Genomic DNA, 20,271 nt, shown 5'->3' on the forward strand with positions numbered 1-20,271 from the left:
TATACGTTTTGGTCTCCTCAAGTAATTCCCCAGCGAAAATCGTCGATATAGCAGGAGAGCTGTAACTTTCAACTACCCCAATTAGCACTTTCTGTTGTGAATATATAACCAAAGGACTGGTGCTGTAATGACGTTTCCCAATCTATTCCATTCTTGAAATGATTAAAGAGAAGGTATTCTATTCATGTATGGGCTTACTTATTATGATAGAGGAGGATGAGCACTCAATACATGAAGCATCATACATGAATAGATGAAGCACCATTACACAGAGTGGAATCTCATATTTATACATACCAAGCGTGATTTGACTCTTTTGGGGAGTTGCTCCTTCAATGTGAAGATTTCACACCGCTTAACCATGAGCTGGGAGCTGTCTTCAAACTCCACCTGCACAAAGACGAGACTACCTCAGTCATAACGATGCAGACTAAACATTTATTTAAGTATGACCGGTTAATACAAAAATAACAATTTACTAGTCCACAAATTACACCTTCAAAGGCATCTTAAAACACTAACAAAAACCCAATTTTGATATTAATATATGTTAGTGCTTGACAACTACATCCTATAATCACAGAATTTCAGAACAGCAGCAGCCTTGCAATATTCCACAGACAACACACATTCTTATGCATCTTAAAAACACCTTAACAGAGAAAACAAATAAGCTATAAATGCTGGACTATAAAAACCAGATCAGCAGCAACCTAACAATTGCTAAAATCTATTTTCGTTAATTGATCAATCTGATTTAAAAAAAAACCTTAAATATCACCACTTTTATGCAAAATGTATTTAAATTCTGTATGTACAATTCTCTTGCCACATCCACTGGTGATAATACTTCTGATCTACACAAGGGCTTAATTAGCACAGTGTATTTTGTTTTCAACTCTTCAAGTGCAAACAAAACTTGCTCAATATTTTCATCGTGTCTACCAAGCCCACTTCTAAAGGAGAGAAACATTTTCTTTTCGGGCTTGGTGAAGTAGGGTTATACTTTTGTGCCGTTCCTTTATTGTTGAATCCCACAAGAAAATGACTGGTGTATAGATTAGCCATTGTAATCTTGAAAACTGTTAGTTTCTTTGCCCCTTTTCAGCTGAGACTGAGTAAGATCGATATCTGATAAAAGAGGAGTCTTTACATTGTCAATCATCTAGCCAAAGTTAGGAAGGTATTCAAAATGAGCGTGCCCTTGTCAGCCCAGACCATTAAATTATGCAACCTAACTCTCCCAGACATAATTCTCTCACTAATTATGGTAATACCCAATACTAATCTCACAGTTGTAATATCTCTTCTTTCATGTCCTACTCCCAACAATATTCTTCAGATCCAACATTCCGAACCTTCTGCAAATCTATGAACCATAGAACCCCAGACGTCTGAATATGAGCCATAAAGAATAGTTGGGGCTATTCTAATAATGTAGATATCAATAAACAGTTTAATGGTACTATTCCAAACCCAATTAGCAAGTTCACATAAGGGAGTGATGATTCCTTTCACCTTAATTCTGAATGCAGAATATCTTGAGTTCACAGATAAGACAGGAATGGTTGTTGATAGTATCTTCATGCGCTCAGTCTGCAGCACCAGTTATCCGGGGGACACTCCTGTCTTGATATGTTATGCATAGCTAAATCCTCCACATTGCAGTAAGAAACATGCCCGACAGTTCACAACTTTTGCTGTATGGTGGAATCTCAACTGTGGGAGTTGTGAAAACTAGAGTTGATCCTTCAACTTGAAAATGTTTTGCCAAAGCCCCTAAAACAGAAATACCCAGATGATTGTAGCAGAAAATATTTTTCGGAAAAGTATTTTTTTCTACAAATATGTCTTTGGTGCTGGAAGCAGGGCTTATTGAATACTCCAGTTGCAAACAACACGCAAGCGCCACCAACTCTTGTTACTTTTCTGTTCGGAACTCTTGATTTCACTCTTATATGAATGGCTGGAAAGATGGGAGAGATCTAGGAATGTATTAGGTGGCTACAGGAAAATTACTCATATCTGAATTACCTGGTAAACCTGGAAGACACGGGAGGCAACGAATTTGGCCTTGTAAAGATTTCCATCTGTCCATCGGAGCTCGACAAGCTCACCTTCTGAGGGTGGTCCATGCCTTATACAGTCCAGGCTCTAAATGCAGAGAAACATCATGGCAGTCAGAACACAAGGCATGCTCATAATAGGTACTGACTCCAGTAATAGTGTAAATGTCCTGCGAGCTAAACTCTGCTCTTATCAGCCCACAGTACACCTATATCCACTGTCACGTTACACTGCACAAGCATTGGATAACGCATTAGAACACCACTAGTAATTTCTCAGTTAATACCACTACCCAAATGACTGCTTCAGTGTACACCAATGCTCTGAAGTCTGAACTATTAAATAGAACCTTCTTATTGGTGGTTAGGAACCACTAATTCAACATGAGTGATTGCTCCACTATTCTAGCTGTTCTGGATGCTTGAACACGTACAATGTTACATAACGTTTGTTTTGCATGTTGTGTGATCATCTTTCTGCATGAATTCAAAGACTAATAAGAGGACTTGACTTCACCTCAGAGCACTTTTACATTATTTTCATGGCAGGATTTCGAGCTTGGATGTGTAAAATGGTACAAACCAACCCACAAATAGCCTCCACCCCCAAAAATGTGAAGCATAATGACCCTAACGTAAGAAGTCTTAGCCCATTTAGGCAATTTACCTTCATTTGTTTGTCCTTAATGTCCTGGGGCTTAGTATAGTAAATTGTCCTATTCTGGACAAAATACAATTTTAATGTATGTACACTTTATACATTGACAACATCCACACTAGCTTGCATCACAAAGTGAACATGTTCCAAGAAAAACTGTGACAAGCTCCCTCTTAACTCTTTGTTTCTCTTAAGGGGATGATTGAAACCCAATTCTGGTGAGGCAAGTACAAGCTAGTTTGTTTTGGGCTATCCAATATTCTCTCCCCATCTCCCCCTTTTACCTAAGCCTCAGGATGACATAATGCGTTAGTATCTCTGGGGTTAGACAAATTGAGTCAAAACATAAATCCCCTGGTTCCCTATGAAGCCTGAGTCTCGGTTCTTACTGTAGCTTGACACATTGGATTAGACATAGGGAACCGTTGAGTTCCTTTAAGCTTCTTTTAGGTGAGCGTGTCTCGTACCACCCTACTTGTTAGGTTGTCTGTGCCTCTACCCATAGAATTTGGACAATAAGAGTATTTCTTGATCTTCCAGCTTTTTTGTTGGTGTCTGTATGCAGCTTGATTACTGGGGAGACCTCTCCAGGACTCTCCACCGCAGTGGTACTTGCTCAATGGATCTGTGCCAAAAAGCCTGGTAAGTGCAGGTCTCCCACACTCCCAGTCTCGTAGGGAGACAGGAGGCCACCTCTGACTGGCTTTGTTCTAGTCCTTTCACCAACTCCCTCTCGTAAGATCTGTTCTCTCGCCTGGTAGCCCCCCTCATGGATCCATGCTCATACATATGGGCCTTCCTCTTTTCCCCTCTCCTCCTCTCTGCCCACTGGCTTCATGTGCACCCTTTCTACGCTCTGCTAGGTTCTTGTTCCTCTACCCATTTCAGGCTCCACCTTTCAGTTTGTTTTTCCCGCTCTCCATAATACTGAACTTCCTTGGACCTTAATGTTCCTCTCTGCCTTCTCCCACTCTAATCCACTATTTGCCTCCTGGCGTTCATTCTCTTCCACCCCTACTCCCCATCTCTGCTTTCATCTACCCTGCTCCCAACTCTGTATATTCTGCCTCTACCGACTGTCTTCGTCTCCCCACCTCTTGATATGTTTCCTTCCCTCTTCTGCTTTCCTCTCACACTCCTCTTTTCTTCTGCACCCAATTTTCCTTCCTCTCCTCACTCTCATCTCTGCCCAGAATCCCCTTCTCAGCCTCCTCCTTTCCTCTACACCTCTCTCCTCTCTATCTCCAATCTTCTCCTCAAACTGCCTCCAAACATCTGTTTGTTCCGTCTCCAAACATCCATACTCTACTGTGTGCCTTCTCCTTTTGTGTTTAGCTCTGCCTCTGGGAACCTTTCTCTAGTGGGTCCAGGTGTGGGAAAATTGGGCTCGATGGTTGGAGCAGATGCTTTATCTATCTGGGAGGCTCTTTGCTGCGGGACCCTAGACCAGCCCCTTCACTCATGTAGAACGAGCCTTCATACAGGCCATCTGCCATGTTTGATTTTGAGAATCCTCCCTTGAGCGAAAAGCACAAAGCAGTCTTTGTCCCCCTTGCTTCCCTTTCTCCTATGTATCTTTGGTCAGTCACCCTTGTTACAGTGTGGAAGCCTGCGGTAACCAATCCTTGCTCCCTCTGTTTGCTCCACCCAGCATGCACTGTTTGTTTGTCTAGAAACCTATCCCTAATGGGATTTGTTTCAGTTCAGGGATTCTTTCCCCCAATAGACAAGGGTCACAGTGGTTGGAAACTATCTACTAATGGCTGCTAAATCTGCCACCCTTTAAAGGAACCAAAAGGTCTGCATTGATTAACATTTCTCAAAGTCTGTATAGGGGCTTTGTTCCCCAATGACCTGTTGGGTTTCAAGGTTTCCTTTCGATCCATTAGACGTACTGATCTTTTACTGTTATCATGTGCATCAATACACTGCTACCAATAGTTTGAATGAATGAAACTGATAATATCCAAAAGAGTTCTCTAGTGGCAAACACCTGCCTCCTTTTGGTGGCTTGGTAATGGTTCCCAGGGATCCTCCCCCCACCACCACTAAGTTGAGCATTGCACAGATTGTGGCAGCACTCAGTCCCTTAGGCGACCCCACCATCTCTCCATGGTCAGACAGGGGATTCTGTCACACCACTCATCTATCCAGCAAAAGAGGCATTCATGCTAGCGATTGTACCAATGTAAAGTTCATCTCCTCTTAAACTTTTTGCTTTGCTATAGTTTGATAAACATGTATTGCTTCAATGCACTTGCAATAGTACAAAGGAACACTATGTATTGGAACGCTGTCCAGTCAAATGGTCGAATATATTTGATCGAATGACAAATTGGTCGAATCAATTTGGTCGAAAAAAAAAGGTCGAATTTTTTTTTAAAAGTATATATTTTTTTTTGCTCTAGTATAGGTAAAAATAGGTAAAAAAAAGTTGTTTTAACACCAAAAACAGGGTTTGGGGGGTGACCCCCCCCCAAAAAACAAACAAAAATTCGACCATTTTTTCGACCAAATTGATTCGACCATATTGTAATTCGATCAAATGCATTCGACCAAATGTCTGGTAACCTATTGGAACATCATATAGTGACAAATGAGACCATACATAGAGTAAGCACTACTGTTCACAACAAACACATCTGACAATGTATGGTCAGTTTGTGTTTGAACTGGCAGACCTATGCCGCTCCAATTGATGTTGTGATGTCATCCCGCAGCAGTTCTGATTTATTCTCTTATGTCCACATCCAGTATTCAACTGGTTACCCACGTTTAACATGAGGAGATAGTTGCAGGAATTAGTGGTACCTGCATATATTTTTCTAAGAGCCTATCCCTGGCTTAGGAGTGGTCATGCCTCCATTCAACAACTGGGACCTCATAAAAGAAACTGGAATGACTGGAGGGATGTTGGTATAGCAGGCAGAACATTTCAAATACTTATGTACTTGGGATCATTTTGATATTTGTTTATTGATTTGGTAATGCACACCGAACCCTTAGGTAACTGGGCGCAGCAGATACAATGATACTTAATGCTTGGTTACAACATAGAAAATGTACAAAGAATACAGTGGTAGTGCAGGTATGTACTGTAGGAGGTAAAGTAGGTAAAATACAATCATGCATAAGGCAGGTGCAAGGTCTATATAGCAGAGTGTTCAATGGATCAAATGTCATTCAATCGCAGCCAATTTAACATCTCACGTCTGAAGCTAAGATATGGCTGATCTGTTCTAAGGGCTAGGGGTGGTGCGTTCCAGTATTGTGCAGCTTTTACCGGAAAGCTAGTTCCCCCAGATTTTGTTAGCTTAAATATAGGGATTTCTCGACATTAGGCGTTGGCTGATCTGGGAGGGCGGGTCGAAGTTCTCCTAACCATTCCCTTTGTAAGGTAAGGGGGTGCAGCCTTATTGAGGCATTTGAAGTTGCGTGATACAGTTTTGAGTAGGATCCTGTTGCTTATCTTTAGCCAATGATGATCTCTTCTGATGTTGGAGATGTGCTCTCTGTTTGGTATATTCAGAGCTGCTCTCATTGCGTTATTTTGTAGCGTTTGTATTTTATCGAGGATGTATTTGTTGGCTCCTAGGTACAGGGCGTTACAGTAGTCCAATTTTGACATTATTAATGCATTTGCGAGGGTAATGCAGCTGGCTTTAGTTAAGAATGGTCTACACGCCCTGATGAGTTTGCAGGTGTAGGCAGTGGATGATGCCATTGAGATAACCTGCTTCCTTAAGGTTAGGGTGGAGTCGAGGTAGAAACCTACCGTTTTTACCTCAGTCACTACTTTGATTGTGTTACCGTCAATATTGAATGCAGTGTAGCTGGAACTGAGTTTTTTTAGGTTAGCATCAGAGCCCAGTATCAAGATCTGTTTTATCATCATTCTGGTAGAGGCCATGTGATGCCATCCAAGCCTGAATGAGGAGGTATATTTTGATTACCAAGGCCCTATCCTTGTCGAATTTGCCCGAAAGGGGAATGAGGATCTGGGTGTCATCTGCGTAATTTGTATAGGTGACACCCAGTCAGTCCAATTTATGAAATAGGGGCGTGGTAAAGGTGTTATACATGGTCGCTGAGACGCACGATCCTTGTCGAACGCCGCAGGTGGTCTGGGATCGGGTATGCTGATGCCGAGGGGGAAAAGAATCATTGTTCTATTAGCTGGGAAGGACTGGACCCATGCTATAGCATCACTCGAGAAATGGGCTGCCGATGCTAGGTTTTTGCATAAGATTGCATAAGACTGCGTGATCCACCAAGTCGAAGGGTGCCGACAGGTCGAGGAGGAGTAGCATAGCTGTTTTACCTTTGTTCTTAAGCTCATCAAGTCGTATCTTTAGATCAATTAGTTCCGTTTCCGTGCCCTGTTGTGGCCTGAATCCGGATTGGCAGGCGCCTAGTAGGTGGTTTGTTTCAAGGTGGTTCTGAATTTGCAGGTATGATACTCTATCTATCATTTTAAGGAGGAAGGGGACCATAGTAATGGGTCTATAGTTTGTGGGGATGGACGAATCTAGGGTTTGTGTCTTCAACAATTTGGTATTTTGAAATGTTTACGTTTATGTAATTTTTCAATAATGTCATCAGGGTTAAAGAGGATCTGATGCAATTCAGGTCAAAGGTTAAGTGATATCACTTCCGCTACCCCTGGCATTTTGGTGAATCGGCATTCCTTGCCCCACCCAGAGAAAATGAACTGTGCTATTACCTGCATGGCGAGAGGGCACTTACCCATGCCGAATAGGAGCAACACCAAGAGGCCGGTCATCCCATTTCTAGCTAAGACTTCCACAGACTCCCTCGCCGGCCCATCACCCACGATCGCTCGCAAAGGACCCTGAGCCCAATCCAACAACCCGACTGACTCCTGCGGCCCATACCGGCCCAGGGCCCCCCCAAGCGAACACCAGAATGATCAGATCGCTGGCTGACCCCAGGCACCAGGACCACACCTTGGGACAAATTCCCTCTGAAACCCCACCAACACCTACAGACTGCCAGTTCCGTCCACTAGCCCAACAGTCCCTTGGACCATGCCACAACGATACCATGACACTGCTACTGAGGCAACCAAACTCCAGAAATGGCTCTCCCGACCCTAAAACATCAGTAAAACATGGCTGAGCTACCCAAACAACCCTTACTCCACCCGCTATCAATACCCGAACCCCCAACTGCAGCCCTAAGCATTGGCCTCCCACCAGGCCAATCCACAACCACTGTCTAGAAAACCACAAAATGCAACTGGGCTAAGAACTAGAAAACCCTACTGCCCTAGGCCACCCTCCTCCCATGGGCCCCACCCATGGACATCAATTGGGGGTCACCAGGGGTCACCATTGCAACTCCAGGCAACTCCGGTGCAACCTCTGGCTCTGCGAACCCTGGGGTATGCAGAGGCAGAGAGAAACCGAAAGTAATGAGGGCTCTCAGATGAGAGCCCTCTTTACATTCATTTATTTTTAAAGTCACTCTGACTTCAAAAATAAATTATTTGTGTTACGGTTTTAATTTCTTTTTGAAGTTAGACTGACTTCAAAAAGAACTCTCTCACCCCACACCCATAGGACATGAAAGAAGGCTCTGTCTCCCCTGCACTGCGCTTGACAAGAACCGGAGCTGGTTCCTTGCGTGTGTGGAACATGGGAGGTAGAGCTGCCGGCAGGAGTTCCTTGTCAGAGCAACAATGGATTTGGAAAAGGTAAGAAAGTGGTGTTTTTGTGTTTAAATGTGTGTGCGTGCAAGCATGAAAGGGTATGTGTGCATGTAGAAACCAGGACTCCTCGGGGTTGCTTGGGATGGTGTTGATCTTGAAGGAGGCATTGATTAATTAAGATATGAACGGCGCTAGGTCTTTTGCTGCGTATTTCATTATTTGCATTATCTTCAGAGATAATATTATTTTCTCAGTTTCCAGGATGGAGATTTTAGTGAATCTGAAAGGTGTGAGTTTGCTGGTATCTTCAGTAGGTGAGGTCGGTTGCGTCTCAGTGGGGGGCAGGGAGGCTTTTTTGTTGGCTATTTTAATCTAGAGTGATTTTATTTGGTCAGGGCATTCTGAATGCTGGTGCACCATTGTTTGTCCTTTGGTATATTGTCTGTGGGGGCAATGGGGGCTTCCATTTCCCGGATGATGGTGAATAGCTCCTTGGAGTTGGCTTTGGAGATTCGATCATTGAAGGTGTCTTTTTTGGTGCAAAGTATTTCTTTTTTGTACATATTGGCAAAGTCAGTTAGTTGCCCTTTGTTTTCATCCATATGGGTGTGTCGCTGTAGGGCTTGTAGTTTACTTTTTTGGAGCCTTAATTCTTTGAGGTGAGGTGTAAACCAGGCATTAAGGTGAGCCTTTTGTTTACTTTTGCGAAGTTTGACTGGCGCCATGATATCAAGAGCCTTGGTCATAGTGTTGTTAAAGACCTCCACTAGAAGGTTGGGGTCAGAGTTGCTGGGTAAGGAGTTGAGTGATGGGAGGAGGTGAGGTGATAGCTTGTCTGGCGTGATGTTTTTTTTACTTCTGGTGCGAAGGGGGGCAGGGGGTGCCATGACTGTGATTTTCGGTGTTTGCTTCTCTATAGATGAGGAGAAACCGATAAGGTGGTGGTATGTCCATATTTGCAGAGTTATTTTAGTAATCGAGGTGGTGCAGTTCAGGTCGGCAACACTGTCGAGGGTCCTTCCTTTGACATGAGTGGGGGAAAGGACTTTTTGGGTGAGTCTGTGATCAGAAAGGATAGATGCTTCTGTTAGGGCATGTTTGTCCTCCGGGTCATTAAAGCCCAGATTGAAATCACCCAGTATTAGAAACTGCGAGGAGTGTTTGGTATTGTTAGCGAGAAGGCTAGATAGATCCTCCTCAAAGGTGCCAATTGGTCCTGGAGGTCTATAGAACAAGTGGATAGTTAAGGTGCTGCTACTGGATATAGATAGTTTGGCCGTGAGTATTTTGCAAGATTTGAGTGGTAATGGAGTTGTGAGTCTTACAGTGAGGTTCGTTTTTGCTATAATAGCTAAGCTGCCTCCTCTGGTAGTGGGTCTGTCTACTCTGAGTATCTGATAGTTATCTGGGATTGCTAGCATAAGGGCAGGACCTGTTGCGTCGTGGAGCCAAGATTCAGTGACTGCTAGAATGTATAAATTATCCATAGGTAATATGTCCTCGATTTCAATGGCATGGGCTACAAGAGATCGCGCATTGATGAGAGCTCCGGTGATGGTAGTCATGTTATTGGAACTTGGTGATTAGTGGGTCCCGGTTTTGATTGATTAGTTCTGGTACAGGATTTCAAGGAAGAGGGGTAGGCACTGTTCAGTGTTTTAGGCAGGGCCTCCTGATCTAATCTGGACGTCGATTCCTGAGCAAGGGCAGTGGTGTTGTAGTTAAGGTGGGGGTTTAAGTTCATATTGCTGTTAGTCTTAGGCTCATAGAGACGAGGTAGTCTTGCTCTGAGTCTGTTGTTTCTGTTTTGTAGGGAGGGGGGGTGAGAATTTGATTTGGGAACTTATTGTATTGGTGCAGAGTATGACCAGAAGTATATAGTTCCACCTGGTCTTTCTGGTGTGCATAGTTCAGCTCTGGCCACTATAGGGGGTGTAGCTTGCTGGTCAACAATGACATCTTACGAGATAATGCAGGAAGGTAGGTGTAGGCAGCTCGTAGGCTAGACACAATGTGCGCAGATATAGGTTGAGGATTTTGGGCAACAGGGCCAGCTACAAGATTGGCTCGTTTGATATTGGCATGGGCGAGTATAGGCGTTGGAGAGGGCCTAGCCTAGGCTAGTTCGGTCAGCAGAACAGGCTAGTTCAACATTAGCTTTAGGTTGTCAGAAGTCAGAGTACGCTAGTTCGAAATTAGTATGGGCGACTACAAACAGTGGCCTAGGCAACTACAAACAGAGGCCTAGGCAAGTACAAGCAGTGGCATGGGCAAGTACAAACAATGGCATCAGCCTAGCCTAGTTCTAGTCAACATAATAACATAGTCCACACTAGCCTTGGGTTCTAGGCAATCAGAATAGGCTAATTTGACATTAGTAGGGCGACTGCAGACAGTGGCCTAGGCAGGTACAAGCAATGGCATAGGCAAGTAGTGAAGTGTTGCGATCAATATTAAACTATAGCGATACATCGCACAGTAGATAAACCTGTGGCAGTGCAGCCCTAAATAAACAGTGATGTTGAGGTGGCGCACAGTGGATCAACATATGGGTAGTTCAAAATTACAGTTGATAAAGGTGCCGAAGCGGGGTACAGTGGATCATCATATGGGCAGTTCAAAAATGACAATTAATAAAGGTGCCGAGGTGGCGCACAGTGGATCAGCGGATCGGCATATAAACACAAGTGGAGCAATTAAGCCGTGTGGCGCGAAGGTGACTTGGGTTAGTGGTTTGCGTTCTAATGGGGAGAACGTATAGATAGGCGGGGACCGAGCTGACTATGCGAGAAATTATATTACGGCAGGACAAGGGAGAGGTACTTATTGCGCTCATGTAGCATTACACTCGCTTTGGCAAGACATGGCGCTAAGGAGAGTCCAATGCGTTCCAGTGTTCCAAGAGCCTTTTTTCTCGTGCCTTATTTCGAGGGCCAGCGCTCGCCTGCCGGCGAGATATGATTGACAAAACAGCCATATGATATATGCAAAACAGCCAATCCGGTCTATTCTGGGCACAGGGGCTCAGGGTGATGTTAGTCGAATTTCAAAGGCGGCCATGTTTAAAAAGAAGATCCCCGTGGTTCTTAATGGCGAATGGTAGTTGAATCAGAAAAAGTGTGCCAATCTATGGCTTTTTGTGGTTCTAACAATGTTCTTAATATTGTAATTGCAGGTTTGGCAATTGTAAAATCACGGGTGCCGCACATCCGCAGATAATGCAAGGGTTGATGGTAATATTTTCCCAAAGCTTACCATAGCACCCAGCAGCGTGAAGGTGATGTGGATGCTGCTCCTGCATCTCGGGCGGATGCAACCAGAGCTCCTGCTCTGGTGAAGGGGATGTCCCACCTACTCTGTTTACTATATCTGAATCTTCCCTTTTCTGTCACTGCAGCATAATGCAGTGTCTCAAAGTGATAATATATTTGTGATAAGATATTTATAGAGTGCACGGTTTCCTTAAAAGAGGCTTCATGGTGTTGGGGTAATACATGTTGGCATCACCTAAGCACTACTAATCTTCAATATTGACTAAATAGACAGCCTTTAAAAGCTTAAAGTCTGAGCAGAGTATTCCACTCACTCAATTGTATGCCATAGGCTCAGAACTGGAGCAAGGATTCTGTTTTGAGTGGTGTGGGGGGGTACATTTATTATTGAGGAATACAGGTCCTATTTTGTGCAAAATACTCAAAGCTTTGATAGAGATGCACACTATATAACTTCATTCTTGCTCCCATAAGCAATCAGAAGGTAATAGGTATGCTCTGTGTAACATCAAAACCAATGACTGAGAACCTGTTTGTATGCTGGAACCACTAGAGAATGTTTTGAAGGTGGGTACTGTGGTGGATTGCGAGAACTCCCATCTTATGTAATGGGGCGATCCACTAGCGACTGGGTTTGTCCAGCATCTACTCATTTTGCCTCCCAGAAGCTGGAAGGAGTGTGATACCACAGGCTCACCAAGGTACAGTATTGAACCCTACCTTAAAAGTGCCCTAAGGGAATATCAGACATTTCTGCACAAGTAAAACCCAACTCTGGCAACTTTGCTTAATAGTGATTTACACTCAGGGAGCAAGTCAGATCTTACTTCTTGTTGGGCAGAATCGTGCAGTGCCCTTAGGGACCACTACACACAATTAAGACTACAAGTGGTAATCCAAGTTCACCTTTGGTACAAGCCTGTACTACTATGTTAAAGTGGTAGCAGTAGCAGAGCAGCCAGGCTTATCTCAAGAGTATATGAGCAGTAGCGGAGATTACACAAAAGGACCACAATTACTGTGACTCGAGCAAACACTGACTCAAGGTTTCAGGTAAAAAATATAAGTAACATTTGTTTTTAAACCATCTGTAAAACACAACACTAATATAAAATTAAAACCACACGTAAAATATACTACAAACAACCAATACTCTTGGCACAGAATAACTCAAGGTAAGTACCTTATGTTTTGGCGGACCGGTGTTGTGAAACAAAAGACATTACCGGGAATACATATGCGATCACTTTTTGACAGCTCGGTCGTATTAACGAAACGCGCATCCGCGGCAAGAAATGTTACCGGGGCAAAAACACACTTAGTACATGGCCTAACCAGAGAGAGTTGGAGGCAAAAATCACAGGGAATAATTTTGTCAAGGCAAACAGGATCAGAGAACACTCGCTGACAGAAATACCAAAGTCAATAGGCCGGGGCCAGTGTCAAGTGGAACCGGGTTCCTGTTGTCGAGGATCACACAGTCAGACAGTTCAAGATTCAACGTTGCCAGGAGTACTTGGATATTGTCAACAGAGGAATCAAAAGTTATAAAAGGGAAGGAAGACCAGGGCAAGCCTTGGAGGAGAAAAAGGATTCCCTCTATTTCCTCAAAGCAGAACAGAGTACCTTATTCAAGGAAGAAGCTGGTGCCACGGCAGTTGTTCCTGGTAGTTTCCTGCAGACCCACGGTTCCTGGTACTTTGGTCGTGGAGACGGGAAGGAGGACGTCTGGAGGGGTCTGCACCACTCAGGGATGAGGCCAGCAGCAGCAACGGTGCATAAAAGGTGCGCTCCTTTGAAACAGTAGAGGCTCTTCAGATGGCTATCCGGACCACTTCATCAGGGTGCAGTGATTTCGACCACGAAGAGGATCCTCTGGCTGTTTGACCCCACCAGGCTCAAGGGAAGAAGACTCCGGACTGGATCTTCTCTGGTCGTCGAAGGGTAGATAGCTCAGGACTGCAGCAGGGCTTCACCGGGACGGGGTAGTTGCAGCAGCCTTCTTCTTCTCTGCTTCTCTTCGGTTCCTTGTAGTTCCAGTGGCGACTCCGACTTCCAGCCCAAGAGTCCTGACTTTTATGTGAAAATCCCCCATTCACACAGCCTGGCTATCAATCACGCAGCATGGGGGTTGTCCAGCCCGGACAACCACCCCAGCCTATCATGGCAAAGTGCGACTTGGGTTTCCTAGGATACCCTGTGCAGGGGGTGACTACACCCCTCCCTCACATTCAGCCCACCTAGACACCCAGGCGCCCAGAGGAGGGCTTCTTGGCAGAAACCCGCCAAAAGACAGTGAACAAAGAAGGCAAACCTGGTTTGCCGCGCAATGTTAAACACAAGAAGGACTTTAACAAAAAGAAATGGCGACTAAACCCAACCGGAGCAAAAAGAAAGAGTATTTGGTCAAGCGGGTTTATGTTCGAGGCTAATATAATAGCCTAAAACAATACCACGTTTATATAGTATAATCGCGGTAGAAAAGTTAGGGTAGATACTACTGCCACCAGCCAAGTCTAAATGTTAAAAGAGCAAAACAAAGCTCAGAGAGGCACAGACAACAAGCGGTAGGATTGAACCCTTTCCAGTACTCCATGTAAGATGGGTTGTACTGGGTCTGTAGTTAAAAGTGACAATGTAAAGTTAATGGCCACTTTACCTGTTTCTGGGGGACAGTAGTCAGCCCCAGAAAAAGGAGTCATTGGGAAGTCTTAAGAGACAACCCGGTGTTACTGCACTGAAGGTACTGTGTAACACACACAACAAGTTGAGCTTATGGAGTGGTGTGCTTATGGGTGGGCTTATGGGTGGTTGCTTAGCTGCTTGCACGTCTCTTGGTGTATGATGGGTGGCACCGTTGATATGGCAGCTTGGCAGGGCCCCCTGCGCAAGTGGCGTCTATGCTATCATACTTAAATTGGTTGCATCGGGTCCCGTTATTCTCAAGGCTTCCTCCATATATTTAACTCTTGGAATCCTGATACTGCCTGGAAACTGAAAAAGATCGAAGAGAAAACTTTATCTTGCTAAGCAGCTAAGCAAGTATCTTGCTAAGCAGCTAAGCAAGTTAAAGCAATCAAGAAGGCTCCCTACTAGACTGTTCCAGTCCATTGACACCTATGGCAAGGTGGTAAAGTACAATTCCATCTTCCGTATTTTTGTTCCTCATAAACTGGTTGTTAAATTACAAAATACACCAGTTCTGAGGAAGCTAAGACTGTCCTGATGAATGTGGTTGTAATGAAGTCATGCCACTGAAACCGGTCGACGGTGTTTGCTACATCTAAAAACGGCAGCAGTTAGCCTATTTGTGATTGTTTGAGCAAACCTTTTTACATTGTCCGACTCCCCTCTAATTAAAACCAGCCTTGTAAGGGAAGTTGCGACTGCATTGTCTTTGTGCTTAAAGAAAAAGGATTTACTCCCTTTTTCAATTGTTTTGGTCTCTTTTTAACCCTAGCAATCCAGGGTCAGTGTGACAAATCTGTGGGCTATTAAAGGACTGTTTACCCCATCAGCTGCCACACGAGTTTTTGGAGGGATATACATCCTCTTCAATACCCCTGGTGGGCTTTTTCTTTTAAATTACAGTTTCTTCCAATTTGTACTAGATCTGGAAGAAAGTGGTATAGGACTTACAAGGCTGGATGTATTACACACTATAGAAGTTGGTAATTTGACTCTTATTCTGTCACTTTTAGACAGGCGTTGTAACACCGCAACCTAGTTGAGAGTGCACTTTAGGCAGGGATAGTATATTTCTTGTTCTATCCTTCTGTCTTCTGCCACAGCCTTGTCTTTCCCGATATCGAGCTAGGTATCAGTTGAAATTGTAGTCCTTACCACAGTTGTTTGGCTGCTAATAACACAACTCGCATTTATCCCAATCCCCCCATCTAGATGTCACGGTGGCGCCGGACCCCACCCTAGACCATCGAACCCTGAGATTTGTCTCTCTCAACGTTAGAGAGCTGAATTCTCTTGCCATGTGCAAATCTATTTTGCAGAAGCTTCAAGGTGAAGATGCCACAGTGGTCCTACTACAAGAGACTCCCCTACTGCCAACAGACTTTGGGTGACTACGTTCTAGACACTTTCCACTTCAATTCTTGGGCTCTGACGGCACCAAGAAAGGGGGAACGGCGATCTTTTCCAAAAAAGGGTTGAACCCACAGATTTTGGAGACAGAACTATGACAGATATGTGGCAGTCAAATGCCTGCTGCTGGAACAATTATACACCTTCATCTCAGTATACATCCCCAGTGATGGACAAACCGCCTTCTATGAATCCACGGGCACTACTCCCCTCGACCCCCTCCCCCTTTCTCAGAGTCAAATTGTAATAGGAGGGGGCTTCAATGGGGTACCGGACCCCACAAGGGACAAATCGCACCCTCATTCCCCCAAGGACTTCAATCTTGCGCTTGGTCTCCTATGCCTATTCAGGACCCTAGAGGTGGTGGACTCGTGACGGGTGCTCTATCCCACTGAGAGGGACTTTTCCTTCTACTCTTATGTACATAGAACCTTTTCAAGTATCGACCTCCTCCTGATGTCTCCTCAAATATTAGCGTATGTCAACGGGGTGTCCATTGGCTCGAGGATCTTACCTGACCATGCCCCGATAACATTGGCCGAGCATATGAGCCAACTCCTAACCCACAGCGCAGACGGACCCTGCATGACCAGATGCTCAACGAAATGCAGCTTCGAGACACGATTGTGACAATTAAGAACTTCTTTAGGGAAACTCCAAGCAAAGATACCTCCCAGGCAAACACCTGGGACGCTAAGAAGGCTGTGATTCGAGGGGAACTGATTGTGCAGGGAGTAACGTACCACAAGGGTAGACAAGCCCACCTGGATCTCGAAAAGGAGCTCCAAGAAGCGGAGAAGATTCATGAGCAAAAAGGCTGGTCTCCAAAGACGCAATGAGCCATCCGCATTGCTCGGAAGAAGCTAGAGGCCCACTACGCCGAACATGCAGCACAACTATTGGCTAAAGCCAAGCAATTCTACTATGCTAGCAACAATAAAGCAAATACATTGTTAGTGGCTAAACTAGCTAAAGCAAAAAGGAGCAACACAATCCTCGGGCTGCGAGACCAACAGGGCGTGATGCAATACGCCGAGCAAGAAAAGCAACGGCTGGCAGCGAACCACCTGGCTCAGGTAATGACCGCGCCACCACGGGATCAGAATGAACAAAAAGAATACCTGCAGAAGGCGCCGCTCCCCCAGCTGAAGGACACAGTCCGAGATAGCCTGGACACTCCGATCTCAGGTGAGGAGGTTGAGGACGCCATAAAATCTCTTAAATCTCGAGCTCCTGCCCCTGATGGATAGTCCACCAGATTCTATGAGATCTTTAGGCCCCAACTGATTGCCCCTGTGGTCGCGCTTTTCAACTCCTTTAGGGAAACGGGCTGTGTAACCCCATCTATGCAAGAGTCCATCACCATTCTCCTACCTAAACCGGGGAGGGACCCAAGGGACCCTGCCTCCTACAGGCCGATTGCCCTACTAAATATAGATGCCAATATTTATTCCAAAATCCTCACTAACCGCCTATCACACATACTGCCCGACATAATTCACCCTGATCAAACAGCCTTTATTATAAATAGATCCGCAGGGGATAATATTCGCAGAGCCTTGGATCTGGTAGAGCTCGCCTCTCAAGACTCTCAGAAGTTGGTGCTGATGGCCCTGGACGCTACCAAAGCGTTCGATAGAGTTGATTGGGCCTTTATGCGTCTCACCTTAGAGGCGTTCTGATTTGGACCAGCGTTCCAGAACATGGTCCTGGCCAATTACAAGTCCACGAAAACCCTGTTTAGGATTAATGGCTCCCTTTCTGGCCCGATCCTCCTGACCTGCGGGACTAGGCAGGCATGCCCGCTATCTCCGCTCCAATTTGCACAAATCATGGAACCTTTTGCCCAAACAATCAGACTGAATAATAGCATTAAGGGCCTCCAGATTGGCCCCTCCCAACATAAAATAGCCGTTTATGCAGACAATGTCTTGCTTACTATTTCGAAAGCTGATTCTTCGCTAAGGAATGCTCTTTCCAAAATAGATAGCTATGGGAGGGTCACAGGCTTCTCCATTAATTTCGATAAATCTGTGGCCTTAGGGATAGGCCTGACTTCAGAGGAACATGAGTCCCTGGTCCCGTTGTGTCCAATTCAAAGGAAAGAGAAGGCAATCCCCTACTTAGGGGTTTGGGTTCCCGCAAACCCGAAGGATATATTTGCGTTAATTTCCCCCCGCTCTTTAAAGAACTGGAGGAAGACCTGAAGCGAAGGGCGTCACAGGACATCTCGCTAATGAGGCGTATTACAGGCTGTAAAATTAACCTCCTCCCCAGATTTTTATGTGCTTGCACTTCCTTGCCTGTCGCAATCCCACTGCCCGCACTCCGCGGTCTACAGAGGAAAATGCTCCAGTTTATCTGGAGGGGTAAAAAGGCTAGGATTCCTCAGAAAACAATGTTGGGTAAAACAAGACTGGGCGGACTGGGAGTCCCTGACTTGTGGGGTTATCAGGTGGCGGCACACCCACGCCTGGCTCATGACCACTGGACACTAGGTGGGTGGAGTCAAAACAATCTTGCTTACCTCTCCCACTATGCTTTCTTCCGCATGTCTCGCCCCCACTGCGGCAGCGATGCGAGGGACTAGTGTCTACTAAATACACCCTACGTACTTGGGATTGGGACTTGAAGCGCAGGGGGATCCTGCAGGGTCTTCCCTAGTTTTTCATAACCCGGCGTTCTCACCGGGGGCATGTCCCCAGAACTTCAGAAACTGGATTGTGGGGGGGTCTTTAAACGACCTGTGCCTTTGAACAATGTAAGGAGACCTTTCAGCTTCAGGAAACTGACAGATTCTCCTACATCCAGCTCCGCCACTGGTGTTCTCATCCTCAAACCCTTCAAGCAGCAACACGCACCCCTACATCTCTCAAATTGACCCTGAAAGAAATCGCGGCTCGGGGGAGAATTTCAACCCTATTCAAACGCTTCCTGGGAGACTTTCTCACCTCGAAGACCCTATGTATGGCGCAGTGGGAGGCAGACCTGGGACATCCCATAGAGGACCAATCCTGGGTGGACATATGGAGACGGACACTCTCAACGTATCCTGCATCACCAATAGAGTGTGCTTATAAAATTATGTTATGCTGGTATTACCCCCCTCCCTGCCCCCGTCAGGCTTCATCATATGAACCGGGCACTTGACCGGGTGGGGGGGTAGGGGATCACTAAAGGACGAATATTGTATTCTTTTGAAATGTATGCTATTGCAACCCTGCATTGGTTTAAAATAAACATATTAAAAAAAAGAAGGAAAAAGAGGCAAAGGAGTTTGGAGGGAAACAAATGTGTTAGGCAGAATCATATGCAGTACCCTTTGGGAACACCACACACAATTAACACTACAAGTGACAGTACAAATTCACCTTTGGTACAAGCCTGTACTACACAGTAAAGTGGTAGCGATGGCTGAGCAGCCAGACTTATCTCAATAGTAAAGTGAGCAGTACCAATAGTTACACAAAGGACAGCAATTACTATGGTTCAAACAAACACTGACTCAAGATTTCTGAGTAAAAGAATATACATTTATTTACACATCAGTTATAAAATATTTCACTATTATCAAGCAGTTAAAAAATCTGATCTTAATACACCACACCACAGCCAATGGATTCTGGACAAGTGAAGCTCAAAATGAAGTGTGAGCAAAATGGCACTCCAGTAATTTAAAAGGGAGGGAAAGACAAAGTTAGACAAAAGTTGAGCAGCACCAACAAGTAAGTAAGCAGGGCATTCTAGATAAAGTAACTACAGTGAGGAAATCAAATCAAGAGGCCTGGGCCAAAGTCAATGGACCAAAGTCTTTGCAGAGGATCACACAGTTCTGAGTAGTTTGCAGTTAAGCCTTTGCCAAGAGTTCAGAACGAAGTTGGTCGGACGAAAAGTTACTTTAAAGAATAGAGAAGGACAAGCCCTCAGATTGGCAAAAGATTAAAAGCACTTTTACTGCGGTCGGACGGAACGAACGACCAGATTAGAACAGTACCTTAAATGGAGGAAAAGGCTGTAGCTGGGGCGGACATTCATGGCAGGTCCTGCAGGCTCAAGGTTCCTGAAGCGACTGTCGGACTGACACGAAGTAGGAAGACAGGAGGGTCCTGCACTGCCCAGGGAAGAAACCAGCAGCAGAGCAAAGCAACGAATAAAAGGTGCGCTCCTTAAAACCCAAGCAGGGTCCGATCCTCCTGGCTATCCGGTTCACCCTAGCTGTGCACAGCTAATTCGACCAGAGGAGGGAGGCCTGGCTTGCAGTTTGGCGAACTGATTGTTCCCACCAGCTCAAGGGGAGGTGATTCCTTGCAGATCTTCCCTGTTGTCGAAGTATGGAGATTCGGACCAGCATCAGGGCTTCACCGGGAGGTTCAGTCGTGGTAGAGGACCTCTTCTGTCAGCTTCTCTTCGGTTCTCTCGATCCAGTGGCGACTCTGCCTTCTCAGTCCCAGATACCTGCTTTTTATGCAGTTTTCCCCCATTCACACAGCCTGGCTGTCAATCACA

At 45.2% G+C, this 20,271-nt stretch overlaps 1 protein-coding gene across 2 annotated transcripts in view; it reads right to left on the minus strand.

The window, feature by feature from the left end:
* LOC138573535 (lysine-specific demethylase 4B-like) overlaps positions 1–20,271 on the minus strand; it is a 2,173,569-nt gene that overhangs the window by 4,412 nt on the left and 2,148,886 nt on the right. For both annotated transcript variants that reach the window (XM_069649346.1, XM_069649347.1), the window contains 2 exons: positions 2,035–2,154; positions 298–390 (listed from right to left, as the gene is read on the minus strand). In XM_069649346.1, the coding sequence (XP_069505447.1) occupies positions 298–390; positions 2,035–2,154 (213 nt within the window). The remainder of the gene's footprint in view (positions 1–297; positions 391–2,034; positions 2,155–20,271) is intronic.

Source organism: Ambystoma mexicanum, chromosome 1p (assembly GCF_040938575.1).
Source record: "Ambystoma mexicanum isolate Mex_15411 chromosome 1p, UKY_AmexF1_1, whole genome shotgun sequence".
Lineage (NCBI taxonomy): Eukaryota > Metazoa > Chordata > Amphibia > Caudata > Ambystomatidae > Ambystoma > Ambystoma mexicanum.